Source organism: Colletotrichum godetiae (genome assembly GCF_030913485.1).
Source record: "Colletotrichum godetiae strain CBS 193.32 chromosome Unknown BDP55scaffold_14, whole genome shotgun sequence".
Classification (NCBI taxonomy): domain Eukaryota; kingdom Fungi; phylum Ascomycota; class Sordariomycetes; order Glomerellales; family Glomerellaceae; genus Colletotrichum; species Colletotrichum godetiae.
Window position 1 is genome coordinate 64,480 of NW_026851262.1, and position 13,930 is coordinate 78,409.

General features: G+C 53.5%; 3 protein-coding genes across 3 annotated transcripts; all 3 read left to right on the forward strand.

Moving 5' to 3' along the window:
- Positions 1-2,978: 2,978 nt before the first annotated feature.
- BDP55DRAFT_630260 (uncharacterized protein) lies at positions 2,979-3,533 on the forward strand (the record flags this gene model as incomplete). The annotated part of the gene is made up of 2 exons (XM_060572126.1): positions 2,979-3,242; positions 3,324-3,533. 2 exons carry the CDS (start codon positions 2,979-2,981, stop codon positions 3,531-3,533), a joined length of 474 nt encoding a protein of 157 aa, XP_060431295.1.
- Positions 3,534-6,429: 2,896 nt separating this feature from the next.
- On the forward strand, positions 6,430-8,312 carry BDP55DRAFT_727031 (bZIP transcription factor; the record flags this gene model as incomplete). Its single annotated transcript, XM_060579237.1, has 2 exons — positions 6,430-7,217; positions 7,268-8,312. 2 exons carry the CDS (start codon positions 6,430-6,432, stop codon positions 8,310-8,312), a joined length of 1,833 nt encoding a protein of 610 aa, XP_060431296.1.
- A 2,894-nt stretch (positions 8,313-11,206) lies between these two features.
- Positions 11,207-13,731, forward strand: BDP55DRAFT_713941 (uncharacterized protein). The gene is made up of 8 exons (XM_060578253.1): positions 11,207-11,629; positions 11,735-11,857; positions 11,953-12,025; positions 12,166-12,292; positions 12,446-12,450; positions 12,613-12,734; positions 12,957-13,181; positions 13,291-13,731. Exons 1-8 carry the CDS (start codon positions 11,465-11,467, stop codon positions 13,315-13,317), a joined length of 867 nt encoding a protein of 288 aa, XP_060431297.1. The 5' UTR covers positions 11,207-11,464; the 3' UTR covers positions 13,318-13,731.
- Positions 13,732-13,930: the final 199 nt, after the last annotated feature.

The following is a 13,930-nucleotide window of genomic DNA, read 5'->3' on the forward strand; positions in this document are numbered from 1 at the left end:
ATGGAAATGACCGCGCTTGCCGATAGACGACTCCCTTTCCTGCCGAAGCATCCTTTAGGATCCCAAGCAAAGGGATACGATGGAAGAGGCTCTTCTACGTTCAGGGTAATAGAGGAGCAAGCGATCTCGATCCGATAGGCTGGGTCGGGCAACAACATACGTTCGGGTACGATTCCGATGCCAGCCGCGCCGGCTTCCAAGAATAAGAACTTGGCAGGAGAGAAGAGCGAGGCGGTGGGCATTCTGGGAAATGAAGGGCCGTGGTCATGGCCGGGGAACGACATGACGAAGTGTGTCTCTTGTTCATGCAAGGCGCATGAGAAGTACGATGAGGCAACGCGATCATTGTTGAAGAGACATGGGAGCTTTCCGTGTGGACAATCCGAGTCGAAAGTGACAGGCACGATGCAGGCGTTGGGCGTATTGGGATGAGATGCCGTCGACGAGAGGTGCGTCGCACACCGTACGCAGCGCACCCAATGGTGGGTTTGGCGGTCTGAAAGCTGTAAGTCGTATACATGGAGTCGTTCAGACGATGAAGGGGTCGTCGGCCAAAGTTGGCCAGGTCTAGGCCATAGGTTGGGCTCCGTCGTCAGGAACGCGTGAGAGGCAACGAGGGGAGACGGCGTATGAGAAGTCAACGCTCGGCTCCAGCTCCCATGGCCGCTGACCTCGGCGTGGGCTTGGGTTGACTAGAGTCGAGGTACCTCAGGCACAGGCGGAGGTATGGTCAGGTATCCGCGGCTGTGTGTGGGTGATGCTGTCATCGAGTGGTTTCTCTCCAAGTGGGAGAGCCGAGCTGACCTGACAATACTGCGTAAGGGACCGATTTGGCCAAGAGCCGTTCGACAGTCAACTTTTTGGTTGGTGAGGTGTATCCGTACTTCGCACTAGACTTGGGATTCACAGCAATGGAGACTGGTCACTGAACAGTGAGGTGGATGTCGCAAGTTTCGTTCGCGTCTTGGTAGCAGAATTCGCTCGCCTCACTTGCACGATTGGTTCATGACGGGGACGGCGTCGGTCCATTAACGGGTCGTCTAAGTATAATCTCCACTTTTCAAACGGCGCCATCGCGTTTCCTATTGTCGCCAGGTGCCCACCCGACCTTTTCCCACCTTCCATTCTGTCCAGGCGGTGCCAGGTTCCTTCCTTCCGGCTTTCGCGGTGGCCGAGTTTTTCCAGAAGGTGAGGAGACGACGACGACGACGATGAGGGATCCACCTGCCGGGTTGGTGTGCCCGAGAAACGCAGCTATGGAGTAATACCTTAGCTCAGCCGACCCAGGTATATCGCATCCGTACATTAGGTAAGATCGGTAAAGTACGGAGTACCTTACTGTACTACATAGGTTGGAAGAGGAAAGAGAGCAAGCACCCCTCCGTCCGCTACACCAGATACAATGCGAGGATGTGGGAGTGCAGCATCTCGCCTTTGCAGATTCACCAGATTGTGGTCCCCCGGGGTCCATCGGTGGAGTCGCGCATGATTCACGTCGCCGATGCATCTCCGTGACGTCGCGACTCCTGGAGCACCTCGCTGGTCTTGATCCGGTCGTCTGGCGCGCTTCAGGACGCGAAACGCGTGTGATGAATCACTGGCGGGAGACGATAGCAAACACACTTACAATGGCCTCGTCTACTCCAGACCACTTCCTCTGGTACACCTCACAAGCGAGCAGAGGCGAAGACGTATGTCATGGACGCATGTTCCTCCAATATGGTAGAGCGGGCCTCAAGGTACCTTGCTTTCCCTCTTGCTTGCCTACTCGTTCCATTCATACCTGCTCTGGGCACGAGGGCCGAAACAAGCACCGTGGCACACCGACAAAGCAGAGTGAGGGTCTTCAAGTTGGTGATGGGCCGCTGTGTATGCGGCCATGAAGCACAGTGGAGCTGGGGGCTCACGCGTCTCTTCAGGCTGAGTGGCTGGCCGGTGTTGGATGTTGTTGCTTGGGCATCACCGGCGGCGTTGGAGACGTTTCCCGGATGTTGTTTTCCCAGCCACCGACTTTTTGATCCCCTGTTCCTTTGTTCTGGTCGTGTCTGTTGCGGCGTTGCCCCTCTATCCGTATTGCCACTGGGTGGTTTCTCCCGATGTCAGAATTGACTTTGGTCTGTCGGTCGATGCGTCCGAAATATAGGCGATGGGTGGCTTTCCGTATTCCAGGGATGTGGCTGAGAATTCGTCTGAGGGTACGAGCATAATCCTGACTTCGCAAGAGATGAGGTTGGCCAATTGCGCATTGTGTCTCGCGGGACCGGGAGAACAAAACGGGGCATTCTAGTGAGACTAGAAAGTTAATTAGGAGCAAGAGAAAAAGAATCCATTCCACGGCATTTCGGCCAAGGATGGCAGAGGGATCGATCGGATCGGGGGGCCATTGTCTTCCTGCCGGATCTCTCATGTCATTTTTTTTGTGGTTGAGGCTTGAGCAGGTGAGTCGCGACCCGGCCCAGATGATCTGGGGAATATTGGACGATACGACTCTGAATGAGGACTCGTCATGCTCTATCTCTGAGCCCAAAGGTACTGATATCGTCGCCAATATTAGATTAGGTCAGATTCCCTGGCCTAGTGTGGCTGCTTTCGATTGTGCTTCGCCTTGTCATGGTTTGCCTCGTTATCTGATTTGGCTGCAATGACACTGGAGTGACTGCACTACTGGAGAGAGCTGAACATGACAGTCGATAGCATCATCTCCATGGGATCTGATACGGGACAGGAGGGTTTCCATCTCCATCCGCGCTTACTAGGAAGGTTCAGAGTGAACCCCCCAGTGTACCGCCTTTGCCTCGTAGCCAGTGTCCAGATCCGTGTGATCACCCCACTGAGAGCCGAGCAATAGGAAGCCGGAGACGAGAAACAGTGGCTTGCTAGTGGATGCAGGAGGGCTGCAACGGGCTTCATAGGTCACGTCTCGGGGGGGGGAAGACTGAAGTTGGGGGTTATTCTTGGGCCCTTTGGGTATCAATAACATGAGGGTGAGTGAGCCTATCGCGCAAGAGCCAGCGGCCGTCGATGCCCAACCTGTTGGAGCTGCCCTCTCCGCGAGTCCGCTCTCGTCCAGCCTGGTCCAGTGGATGCGGGAGGCAAGGAGCGAGAACCGCCAGGGCCGTCATGTTATTCGCAAGGGTTCTTTTGGGTGTACCATGTGTTCACCACTCAAAGGGCTCACCTCACCTCTTGACTTTGTATCTTCCCTTCCGTTTTTGGTCATCACCATGGCTTCGCCCATCAAGGTACGAAGGTACGTCATCCTTGGCCGTTTTACTATTTGTTAGAGCGTCAAGTGAGGTAGAAACTATTACCTTACTCCGTAGGAAGGAAGACGTGGAAGAGTCCACTTGCCTCCCCACGTTGGCCGTTTCCCCTCAACGACATTTTGGGCACATAACGGTGTCTCTCCCGTCCCCCAGTCTAACGGCCATTACGTTCCGTTTCGTTCCGCTTACGGTTCAGCCATCCATCCACTGCCGTCCTACGCCACCTTCCCTGCTTCCTTCGGTGCTTCCTCAGCCACTGATCAATGATTTGCCGAACGGACAATGGCCCGAGCTGCAAGCCCAACCCCCACCGTCTATGAACCGTGACCGCCATTCCGTTTTTGCTCATCAAGTTTCCCTTCCTTGAGTTCCCTCCCGTCTGTCTACTTCTTTTTTAGAAAAATTAAATTCTTCTTTTTTTTTTCTGCTCTCTATTGGGCGGTTCCGGCTTGCGGCCGAGCCGTAACCCCATCCGCCGGGCCTCTCAATGTCGTCTCCTCCTCCCTTGACAGACCCGCCCGCCGCTCGCCTGTCTTCCGGCAAGATCCCCGTCCACCCAGACCCGGCGCATCGAGGTCATGACCCAAAAGGCCCAGAACTCTGAATCTCTTGTCATCCTGCTCACCTCTGACCTCATTCGCCGGCCGGGACGCTGTCGTCCCCAGCAGCCCTTCACTGACAGACGCATACCCGGCCACACTTCCCAAGCTGCTGCCCCCCCCAGTCGGGGAGCCACTGGCCCGAGAGAGCGCACAGAGAATCCAGTCGGAGCGCATCGGCTGGACGTGGGGTTGGGTTTCGCTTTGGCTCTGAGCAGTCGTCCACCTTTCGACTTGTTCCTTTCTCTATTCTGTATCCGTACCTCGCCTTTTTTGCCCGCCCTGGCGCGCGCGCCGCGTTCCTATCAACAACCCCCAGAGACTTTTTCGCAACTCGCAAGCCCCAAGTCTGTTTCTAAACCAGTCCTCTCGGCCTCCAGGTACATTGCCCCTAGTTTAGTACGCCGAACAGTACCTTAGCCCGCCTAGCTTGCCTTCTTTTGGGTACCAAGAAAACAAGAGACGATGGCAACCAAGTCTATCAAGTTGACTTGATAGAGTCCGTGAGGAGAGTTCGAGGCGGTCTAAAGCCAAACGGAACCCCTGCTCAATGCTTCTTTACTCTGCCCGCGCCCCTTGTCTCGTCCGTGTCTTGTTCCAAGGAAGTATTCTACGGCGCTGTGTGTCCGTCGCATTGTCTGCCCTTCTGCCTGCCGTTCTCAAGCTCTCGGTTTCGCCAGATTTGGATCAAATCATCGCCACAAGACATTGTGAAGAGACACTGGCTTCACTGTAGACTATCTTCGACAAGCCATAGCGAGAGCAGACTGCGTAGTGAATTACAAGTCGAAAATTGTGTAGCAGGTGCTCACCGTTAAGCTCCGAAGGTACCTTGGCTGAAGGAAACAGGGACAAGAGGACTTATCTCGCCTTGGCATCCTGATCTCTCTCTCTCTCTCTCTCCCGTCTTCTCCCATGGACTCACTCTCTATCTTGCTCGTCCTATACTCGCCGAAGAGCATGGCCGCTCCCACTCGCCAGAAACTTGTCTGGCCGACTGGGCCCGTTTATCACACCCCCACCCGGTCCATCTCCTCGGCCACCCTCCACAAACGAGTGACCACACACCCACCATTGCTCATCGCATCCCACCCGTAACGGGCTGCTCTTTCCCAGTGTCCAAGGTATCCGTAGACTCTAAGGTACCCTCCAGAGTATGAGTGCTTCCTTCCTCTGCCTCTCTACGCAGTACCTAAAGTAGCTCCACTCAGCTCTCCGTCTCGTTCCCCTCCTCTCTTCTCTCGCGCGCCGTCCGTACCGTACCGTACCGTAGTCACCCTCCTCCTCCTCCTCCTCCTCCGTAAGCTCTCATAGTCTATCCGTACGGATGCTCTCTTTCTGTCATACTGCCAGTCTGGATTCCCGATTCCCTCAGTCTCTGGTTCTTTCCCCACTGCCCTTCTAACCCTGGACTGGGATCTGGACCCGGGCCAGCCTGACCTTCCACACTACCCGCGACCTTACATTGCCTTACTGCAACTCTCCCCCCCCCGTCCCATGTCCACCGTATTCTTCTCGAAGCCAAGCAAAGTACCTCACCCCCGGCCACCGTTTCTGACCAGGTACCTCATCCCGGGACTCGCGCAGAAGTGCCGCCTTTGCTGTTGAAAATACAAAACCTTCCCTCTTCCTCCTCCAGCTCTACCTTGTTCGCCCACCAAGAAAACGAGATCACACACCACACACCACACTCACACATACAGACACCATCCGCATTCGCTCGCCCATCCAGCATCAACCGTACATACGTACATACATATACATACTTTCGGCACCCCATCCTTTGGACGGTTTTCCCTATCATTGCAACACACATTTGTTTATTATTGTCCCATCATCCTCTCTTCCACACTTCGTCTCACCCTCGACGCATCCCATCTACGCCGCTTCATCAACTCACGCACATCCTCAAGGCTTTTCCTCCGCCTTGTGTGTCTGACCGAACCAACGACTCTATACCTCGCCACAAGATCTGGAGTGCATCGCAGCACCGTTCCACTCGAGAAAAAAAAAGAATAACCGATCTCCCAAAGCCTGTGAGTGTGTTTCCCCCCTTCCGAGCCGTTGTTCTACCCTCGTCCTGCACGCACTGCCCTTTAAAACTTTCCGACCACCCTCCGCCCGCACATCCTCTCATCCCATCCCCACCAACCTCTCTTATCACTCATCCGCTCGACCACCTCCGCCCTCTGCTTTTTTCCTTACTTTCTTGCCCTCAACTCAACCCGTGCACGTCTTGCTTGGCCCTCTGAACGAGTGTCGCACAAAAAGCTCGCTTCTCGCCTCTGAATGCAAGTTCCCGCTGCGCATTACATGCATCTTCGCCGCTCTATACACAGCAGATTAAGCGCACACTCCGTACCCTCTTCTGCAATTCTCAGAGTGCGCAGCACAGCACCCGTCTCCACATCTCACTCGCACCCAAAGATAAACCCTGGGCCACCAACCATCCTCACCGCTGCCCTCGACTAACACGCCCTCGCAAGATTAGAAAAATAGGCACCATTGCCATCACAGCACAACACCGCAGTCTACACCCGACTGCTGACTTCACACAACCAGAAATGGTCTCAACGTACCAGATGCCGTCCTACTACAGACCGACACCTTTGACTGTAGACACAACACAAGCGCAAAAGTACTACGAAGAGGAGGACCACAGCATCCTCGACGAAACCATCTTGGATCACAGCGCACTCGACTCGGGCCTGGAAATGTCGCCTCCCATGGTTGATAGCAGAAGAGATTCCTTCGCCGTTGGCGGCTCTCTCTTCTCACCAAAGACGGAGGACTGGCAATCGGTCGATATGCAATCCGTGCCATCCAACAACCCCTTCATCGAGCAGCAGCACAACAACAACCCCTTCATGCGCCTGGATCATGCTCAACCCTCTCCTTTCGGCCCCCAAGGCAACGCCTGGTCCCTGAGCAATACCTCTGGCTCTTGCACTCCCCTCCAACAGTTCGATGGCATGCCGGCTGAATACGACAATGGCGCTCCCATGTTCCAAAGACCCATCCCGGGTCAGACGCCTTTCACAAACCCTACCGGTCAAATCAACATGTTTGCGCCCATCGGATCAGGCAACCAGTCCATCCCAACCTCACCGCAAAAAGGATGGATTGGTCAGGCGGAGTCCATGGCCAAGAAGATGCGCCCCGGGAGCCCCACCATTCGCTCACACAACGACATGAGAAGGGGAGATGGCATTCGCAAGAAGAACGCCCGCTTCGATATTCCGGCCGAGCGCAATCTCAGCAACATCGATCACCTCATCGCTCAGTCCACTGATGAGCAAGAGATCAAGGAGCTTAAGCAGCAAAAGCGACTGCTGAGGAATCGTCAGGCAGCGTATGTGTACACCCACTTCCCTTGGATTCCATCTACTGACAGTGCAACAGTCTTGACTCTCGCCAGAGAAAGAAGCAACATACCGAACGCCTTGAGGATGAGAAGAAGCAGTTCAGCGCTGTGCTCACCGACATGGAGGAAGAGATGGCCGACATGAGGAAACAGATGGAGCAGCTGTTGAGAGAGAAGCAGTTCAACCAGGAGTACATTGAGTCACTCACCATGGAGAAGGAAGAGATGATTCGCTCCCACACGATCGAAACGGGCGAACTCCGGAAGAAGGTCAGCGTCCTCACCGACCACGTTCAGCGTCTCGAGAGCGCCGCCATGACTGCCCCTGCCAACAACAACTATGTTTCCGGCTACGACGACATGAACGGCATGACCATGCCAGGCAGTTGGGACAACGTCAACTTCCTCGGCGAGTACCCTATGGAGCAGGAAGTCAAGCAGGAGCTCCAGGTGGTTTCGGCCAAGAAGGCCGATGTTTCCTTCCCCGTTGACTCCGAGAAGTCTTCCTCCCAGGGCGGCATTCTCTTCATGCTCTTCCTCGTCGGCGCTTTTGTGCTGTCCAGCCGCTCTACCCCCGCCATTCCCCGAGTCTCCGAGGACGTCCGCGCCGAAGCTGCCACACTTCTCGAGAACGTTTTCAAGGACGCCGGCGTGAACGGAGCATCCAACACGATGAACGCTCTCGCTCCTCAGCCTTCTGGCGGCTCATGGGTTGACAGCTCTGCCATGCCTATGGGTGATACCTCCATGGGCGGCGTCGCGCCTTCGATGCTCGGCCAGCTTGGCGATTCACTCACTCAACCTACCGATGAACAATCCAATGAGCAACTCTTTGGACTTTCGGCTGCTCAGTACAACGGCGTCAGCTCCCAGGATTTTCTCAACAACTCCCCCGAGCGCACCACCAGCCAAGGACGCAAGAACCTGGCTGATGCCCTCTCAGCGATGCGGAACAACAAGCAATCCGTAGCCGACGTCTACACTAGATCACTACTTTGGGATCAGATCCCCAGCGAAGTTGTCAGAAACTTTGCCAAAATGGTGTCCGAAAGCAACAGCGCGAAAGCGGGCGCTAACGAATAACGAAGACAAAAAAAAAAACACGATCCCATGATCACATCAACGAATCTCAACTCTTAGCACAAAATATCATTCTACCAACCATCTTATTTTTCTTTCAGCCGAAGCTCATCATACACTCCTACCGCTCCCGCGGAAAAAAAACCCCAGACATTGTTGCTCACGCACCAAACAATCCTCTTTTCACCGCCAAATGATCGAAGCTCTTCGGGCATATTTACTTTCCACCGTTTTATCTTTGTGATTTTCATTTGGGGACGCCATTTCCCTCCGGTATCTAGCAAGCGAGCGAGCATTCTGGATTTAGTCTGGTATCAGTGTATTTCACATATCTAGTTTGGTATCTATTGCTCTTTCCAGGCAAAGGGGGACGGGACAGGGGGGGACGAGCATGGGAACACGGGACGGCCAAGCTTTTCCGACGTTTGTACAATGGGGGCAACGGGGTTGGCTTGGAAATGGAGGGTAGTCACATGGAATCTTGGGTTAGCGGAGGAGAGCAGGTCTCACAGAACGAGGGACGTCATCTCACAGGAGACGGGGAAACGGAGGCGATGGTGTTCGGATGGGAATCATGTTGTTCTTGATTTTGTTCCTTTGTTTGACTTTCCTTTTTTTTTCTTTCTATTTCCTTTTTACCCTTTTTTACCTTGACTGGAAAGATGGACAGCACCGCACAAGTTGCAGATTGTTGACGAGAAACGAGAAAGCGTCTCGCGACGAAACGTGGAAACGGAAATGAGTCGAAACGAACCTCATGATCAATGACAATCAAACGAAACGAAATTTACCACATCATTATTCTTCGAAAGCCTTTCTTCTTGCTATTTTTCATATCTTATTGCGACATAAACCGACATTAGTACCGGCACACACGCGCACAAACACCAGGACAGACAGCCAGCGAGCGAGGAGAGAGAGAGCATTTGGATATTCGGGTGACGAGCAGTCAAACAGCCTGCCATTGGCCCCCAACTTCTTTATGTTTTGCCCCCACTGCCTATCTTTTGGCTGGGGGGGATCATTCTATTCGTGTAGCTACTTGCAAATCTCCAAAAAAGATACCAAGGATTCTTCATCATCTTACCGTCTCTTGAATTATGCCTATCTATACTTTGCCATGATGTGACATGCACTCAGCCGACATGGGAAACAGGTGACACTTGAGGTTCCCGGCTTCTCGTTGATCCTAGGTGAGGTTGTCAGTGAAAGCCTAAAACAAGGGAGTCATCTTCCTCGTGTATCGCTGATCGGTTGATCCGATCCGCGAAGAGCGCTGGAAACATTTGGCGCATGGGGAGGGGTTCTCAGTCAACGTCGCAGTGGGCAGAGAGAGAGGAAACAGGCTAGGCAACACCCAATGCGGACCAGAGCTAAGACGCTGAGTAGCGTTTCCTTGCCGAAGGGGGCGATCGCGGGTTACCATACCATATAGCAACGGCTTCTGCTAAGCCGATCAACGTTTTTGGTCACTCCTCGGTCTTGGATGGATTGTTATTGGGGGGGGCAGAGTTCGTTGAGGGGGTGTGAGGTTACGAAGGCAAAGCAAGCCGACGCCGGTCCGGAAACTTGGAATGAGGGCGAGGATATGAGCGTGACTACCTGGATATAGAACGGGGGGAAGGGGCGACGGCACGAACGAGTCGGGAGTCGTCAAAACGCAGCGGCGAATGAGTCCATCTATTGGTTTCTGAGTTTTGGAGTGTACGTGATAAGATGGGCATGTAAGATCGCTGGGTTGTGGCTTGGGGGGGGCGGGCGAGTGAGGTGTACATAGAGGGGGGGCATGATCCATCGTTCCCGGTTTCCGAAGTGCGAAGTGTGAAGTGTGACTTGTTTCCCGTTGGCCAGAGTCGTATTCCATAGGTTCTGTTTCTGGGGCACTGAAAATGCAAGGTAGGACTTTGGGATCATTAGTGTTATTGAATATTGACCACTGAGATGCGAGAGAAGTGGGTGAGTGACCAAGTTTCATCATGGTTTTTGGTTTCTTTCTGCCTACCAACGTGGGGTTTGCCTACGGCCCCCTTAGTTTAGTTTTTCAAGTTTCTACTTTCGGGATGATCGTTCTCTTTTGTCGAGTTTACCTTTGGGGGAATCCGGGAATAGTGCGAGAGTCAGGAGCAGCAGGTTGAGGGACGGGGTGGTGGTGGTGGTGGTGGTGGTGGTGGTGGGAGGGAGCATGCGGGCGTTAGCGTTGGTCGCATGAGGGCAAGACGATTTTGGAGATGTAGGATTGGTTGATAATGCAGCTTATTCTGCCCCATCGGGAGCGGCGCGTGAGACTTTGGTGCGAGGGGATTGGATGGGGTTGAGGTAACTGCTTCTCCAAGGTACTGTGTATACTAGTGACATGCGGGTTTAGAAGCGACGGACTTTTGCGGGTTTGGGGGGAGAATCTAAAGTTGAGGCCTGGCTTGCTGAAGATGTGTGTGTAAGTTTGAGCCTGAAGGTCGCGGGGAGATGAAAATCTGGGTGGCTGGGCAAAGGGGGGAGCTTGGGGAGCTGTGAGCTGTGAGCTTGGGAGCTTGGGGCAGGTCAGTTGCATTAGGTTAGGAATTTAGACCCCCAAGCTTGGGAGAAGAATGGTATTGTTTTTGCTGAAGAAGTATAGAGTAGCGCCGTAGAAACTTCATTGTTTCGCGCGGGTAATGCAAAGATGTGAGGCGAGAGCTGCGGAAAGGTGAGCCGCGAGGGAAAAGAGAGGGAGGCAAGCCACACTTGTACGCGCAACGCTAGGGGTAGTCACTTGGGCGGTGGTGGTGGGCAGGATGCAGATGGTGGTGGTGGCGGCGGTGGTGCGTTTGCCAGGATTCTTCTCTTCCTGCAGGTTTTCTTAGAGACTTGGGCCCCAAAAATTAGCTAGTCTTTTGTTCGATGAGTTCACTTGTGTCATGGAAAGAAACTCGGGTGAATGAAGAGGTGGGGCAAGGTGAGAAGAGGTACGTTAAGAGGGCATATGTGAGATGCTCCTGAACTCTTCGCCATTGTGTGACGTCCCATGTGGTCATGATGGTGATAGAAATGGCAACAAGTCGCACGACGACCGTCTAACCGTATATGAAAAACAGGAAAATCAATGATGGGAGGAAAAGGTGGTGAGACGACAGGCAGACGCATACAGGGGCAGAAACAGAATCCTTCTCTTCCTCGCGATGTTATTGGGAGTTCCGACTTACATCGTGGGCAAGGAAAATACCACCCACCACCCAACATGTCGTCGCTCGTATGCGTGTCTTAGACACTCTCGAGACCGCATGCTTGAGCTCGCGCTCACGGGAGCGCAAGATGTGGGCAGGGAGAGAGAGGGGGAAACGGGGGTCCGTCACGAGTTTGAGCTGATGACAATGTTTCTTGTCTTAACCTCTGCTTGATCTCTGTCATTCTCTCCCATCCCATCTACGGATGTCTCTATTCCCGTGCAGTCCCACGTCTTGTCCTGCATGAGTTCGCATGATGCTTTCCCACCCCCAGCTGCTGCATCAGTAGCCGCCGCCGCCGCTGCTGCTGCTGCTGTGCGTAATACAGGAAACCATGCGAGGAGGCGTGTAAGTTGCGATTGCGAGTACTCATGTATGCGTGTAACAGAGAAGGGAGAACATACCAGAAAATGCCATGAGGTGGTGAAAATGAGCCATGTTAGTCTCACCGTACTTTACACAGAGACGGAGATGGCGAGGTGACTAAGGCAAGGTCAGGGTCTAGGTCAAGGACCGGTGAGTAAATTAGTTTCAAGATGTGTGTGTGTGTGTGTGTGTGTGGATGAGGATGGAAGGGAAACGGTTCCGCGCATCGCGATTTCTCGCATTACCTGCGCCTTTTCTTCATTTCGGGCGAGACTGCGCTTGTGCTGTAGGTGAAGAAACGGTCCGGTGGCGATGGGGGATTAATCCGATGCTCGCCGGTCCGCTCGGCTTCTTCCATACTACTATCGTGGGGCAGGCAGATGAGCAGACGGGAAAGAAAAATGAGGAGAAAATCATGTAAGCCATACTCTTTAGCTTGTGTCACCAAAGTTCGGATGGGTGGAAGGCGGATGAAGATCGGTTCATCTCTTTTTTCTTTGTGCAGAGAAACTTCCCTTTCCCCCTTCCCCTTTCCCGACATCGCAATCCCGAAACGGAACTAAGGTGAAGCCAAGGTGAGTCTTGCGATGGTCCGGTGGAGGGAATCTTGGTGTTTTGCTGACGTTGCATCTTCTCATTGGGCTCCCGTCAGACCTTAGCTCTTTTGTAAGTGAACTTCCCTTAGCTTCGAGAGATTTTCTCTCCCTACTTCTCGCTTTTCTGCAACGCTTGACAAGATGAACTGCTGCTCCGTGATCTTCAATCTGGCGGAGCATTTGAAAGCATGATGGCCCGATCGATCTACACAAGGTCCGTCTCCGCCATGCAGATTCCATGCAGCAGAATGCGCGCGGCACGTGTGAGTTTGCGGATCTGATTGCGTGGATGGCGAGGAGAGTGCATGGCAAACTCCCCTCTTTCCCCTCCATCCACCCCGTGCCATTTCCCTCCGGCTAAGGTACGTTCTACTGCAAGTTTCAAGAACTCCGTCCGAGTCCAGGTGAGCTTTGGAAGAAGAAGAAGGGGTGAGTCGATGACGAGCATTTCGCTCGCGTCTTCGCTTCTCTTACGCCTGAGTTAGGGTGAGATCAAGCGCTCGCCACCGTTTTGTGGGCAGGTTGGTATACTTACTTTGAGTGAAACGGAATTGATAGACGGTTCACTCGATATAGACGGTCAAATCCAACTCGCCAACCTGGACAGAGGAGCCTCGAGTGGTGTCTCGTGGTCCCATTTAGAAGGGGGGCAAGATATCCCCCCCCCCCGGACGCCACCGATAGGTTCAGAGAAGACGGAAAAGTTCAAGGTATGTCTCATCGGCATGGTGTCTCACAGAGCCAAGCTCGATGGACCTGTAAGAAGAAAACATTGTCTCGAAAACGCCGTGTAACCCTTTGGCGATACCCTTCGTACAGCTCTCCACACAGGCACCCCTGAGGTGAGCGGGAGCCCGCAAGAGCAAACACAAGGTCAGAAGAAGAGAGGGGGTTTGGTGAAGTGAGTGCGAAAAATAGTTTGAGTAAGAGAGGGTCTCGTGGTAGGCCGTCGTGAGACTCCATGGCAACTGTCTGAAGTTGACGTACAGAGCGCCAAAAGCATAAAAATAAAGAGAAGGAAAGAGAGGGGTTTGAATGTTACGATGCTACGATCTTTTGGTGATACCACTCCGTGACGACTTCACCATTCCCCATAGGCTGTACGAAGCAGTCCGTGACACCTTTTGGGGAAACAAGTCGATCGTCAGACGACGTCGGGAAAGGGCAAGATGTTGGTTCGGCCCGGCCGAAGCGCACGGCGTGCTTCCCTCCCGTATAAATACCCGGGTCGGGTGCGCCCGTGGCCCTGTGGCTCCGTATACCTGGCGTCCGTCATCAGTCACATTACCCGCAAGATGGACGGCTGATAAGATCTGATTTAATAGAATGCATCACTCTTTCTTGTATTATGTGCTATGGCGATAATGCGGGGTATGTAGAACAGTAAAATAATCAAGCAAAAGGACAGTATTGGCCTCTGTAACAGCAGCTGGAAACATGCTGTCGACAACGAACATAG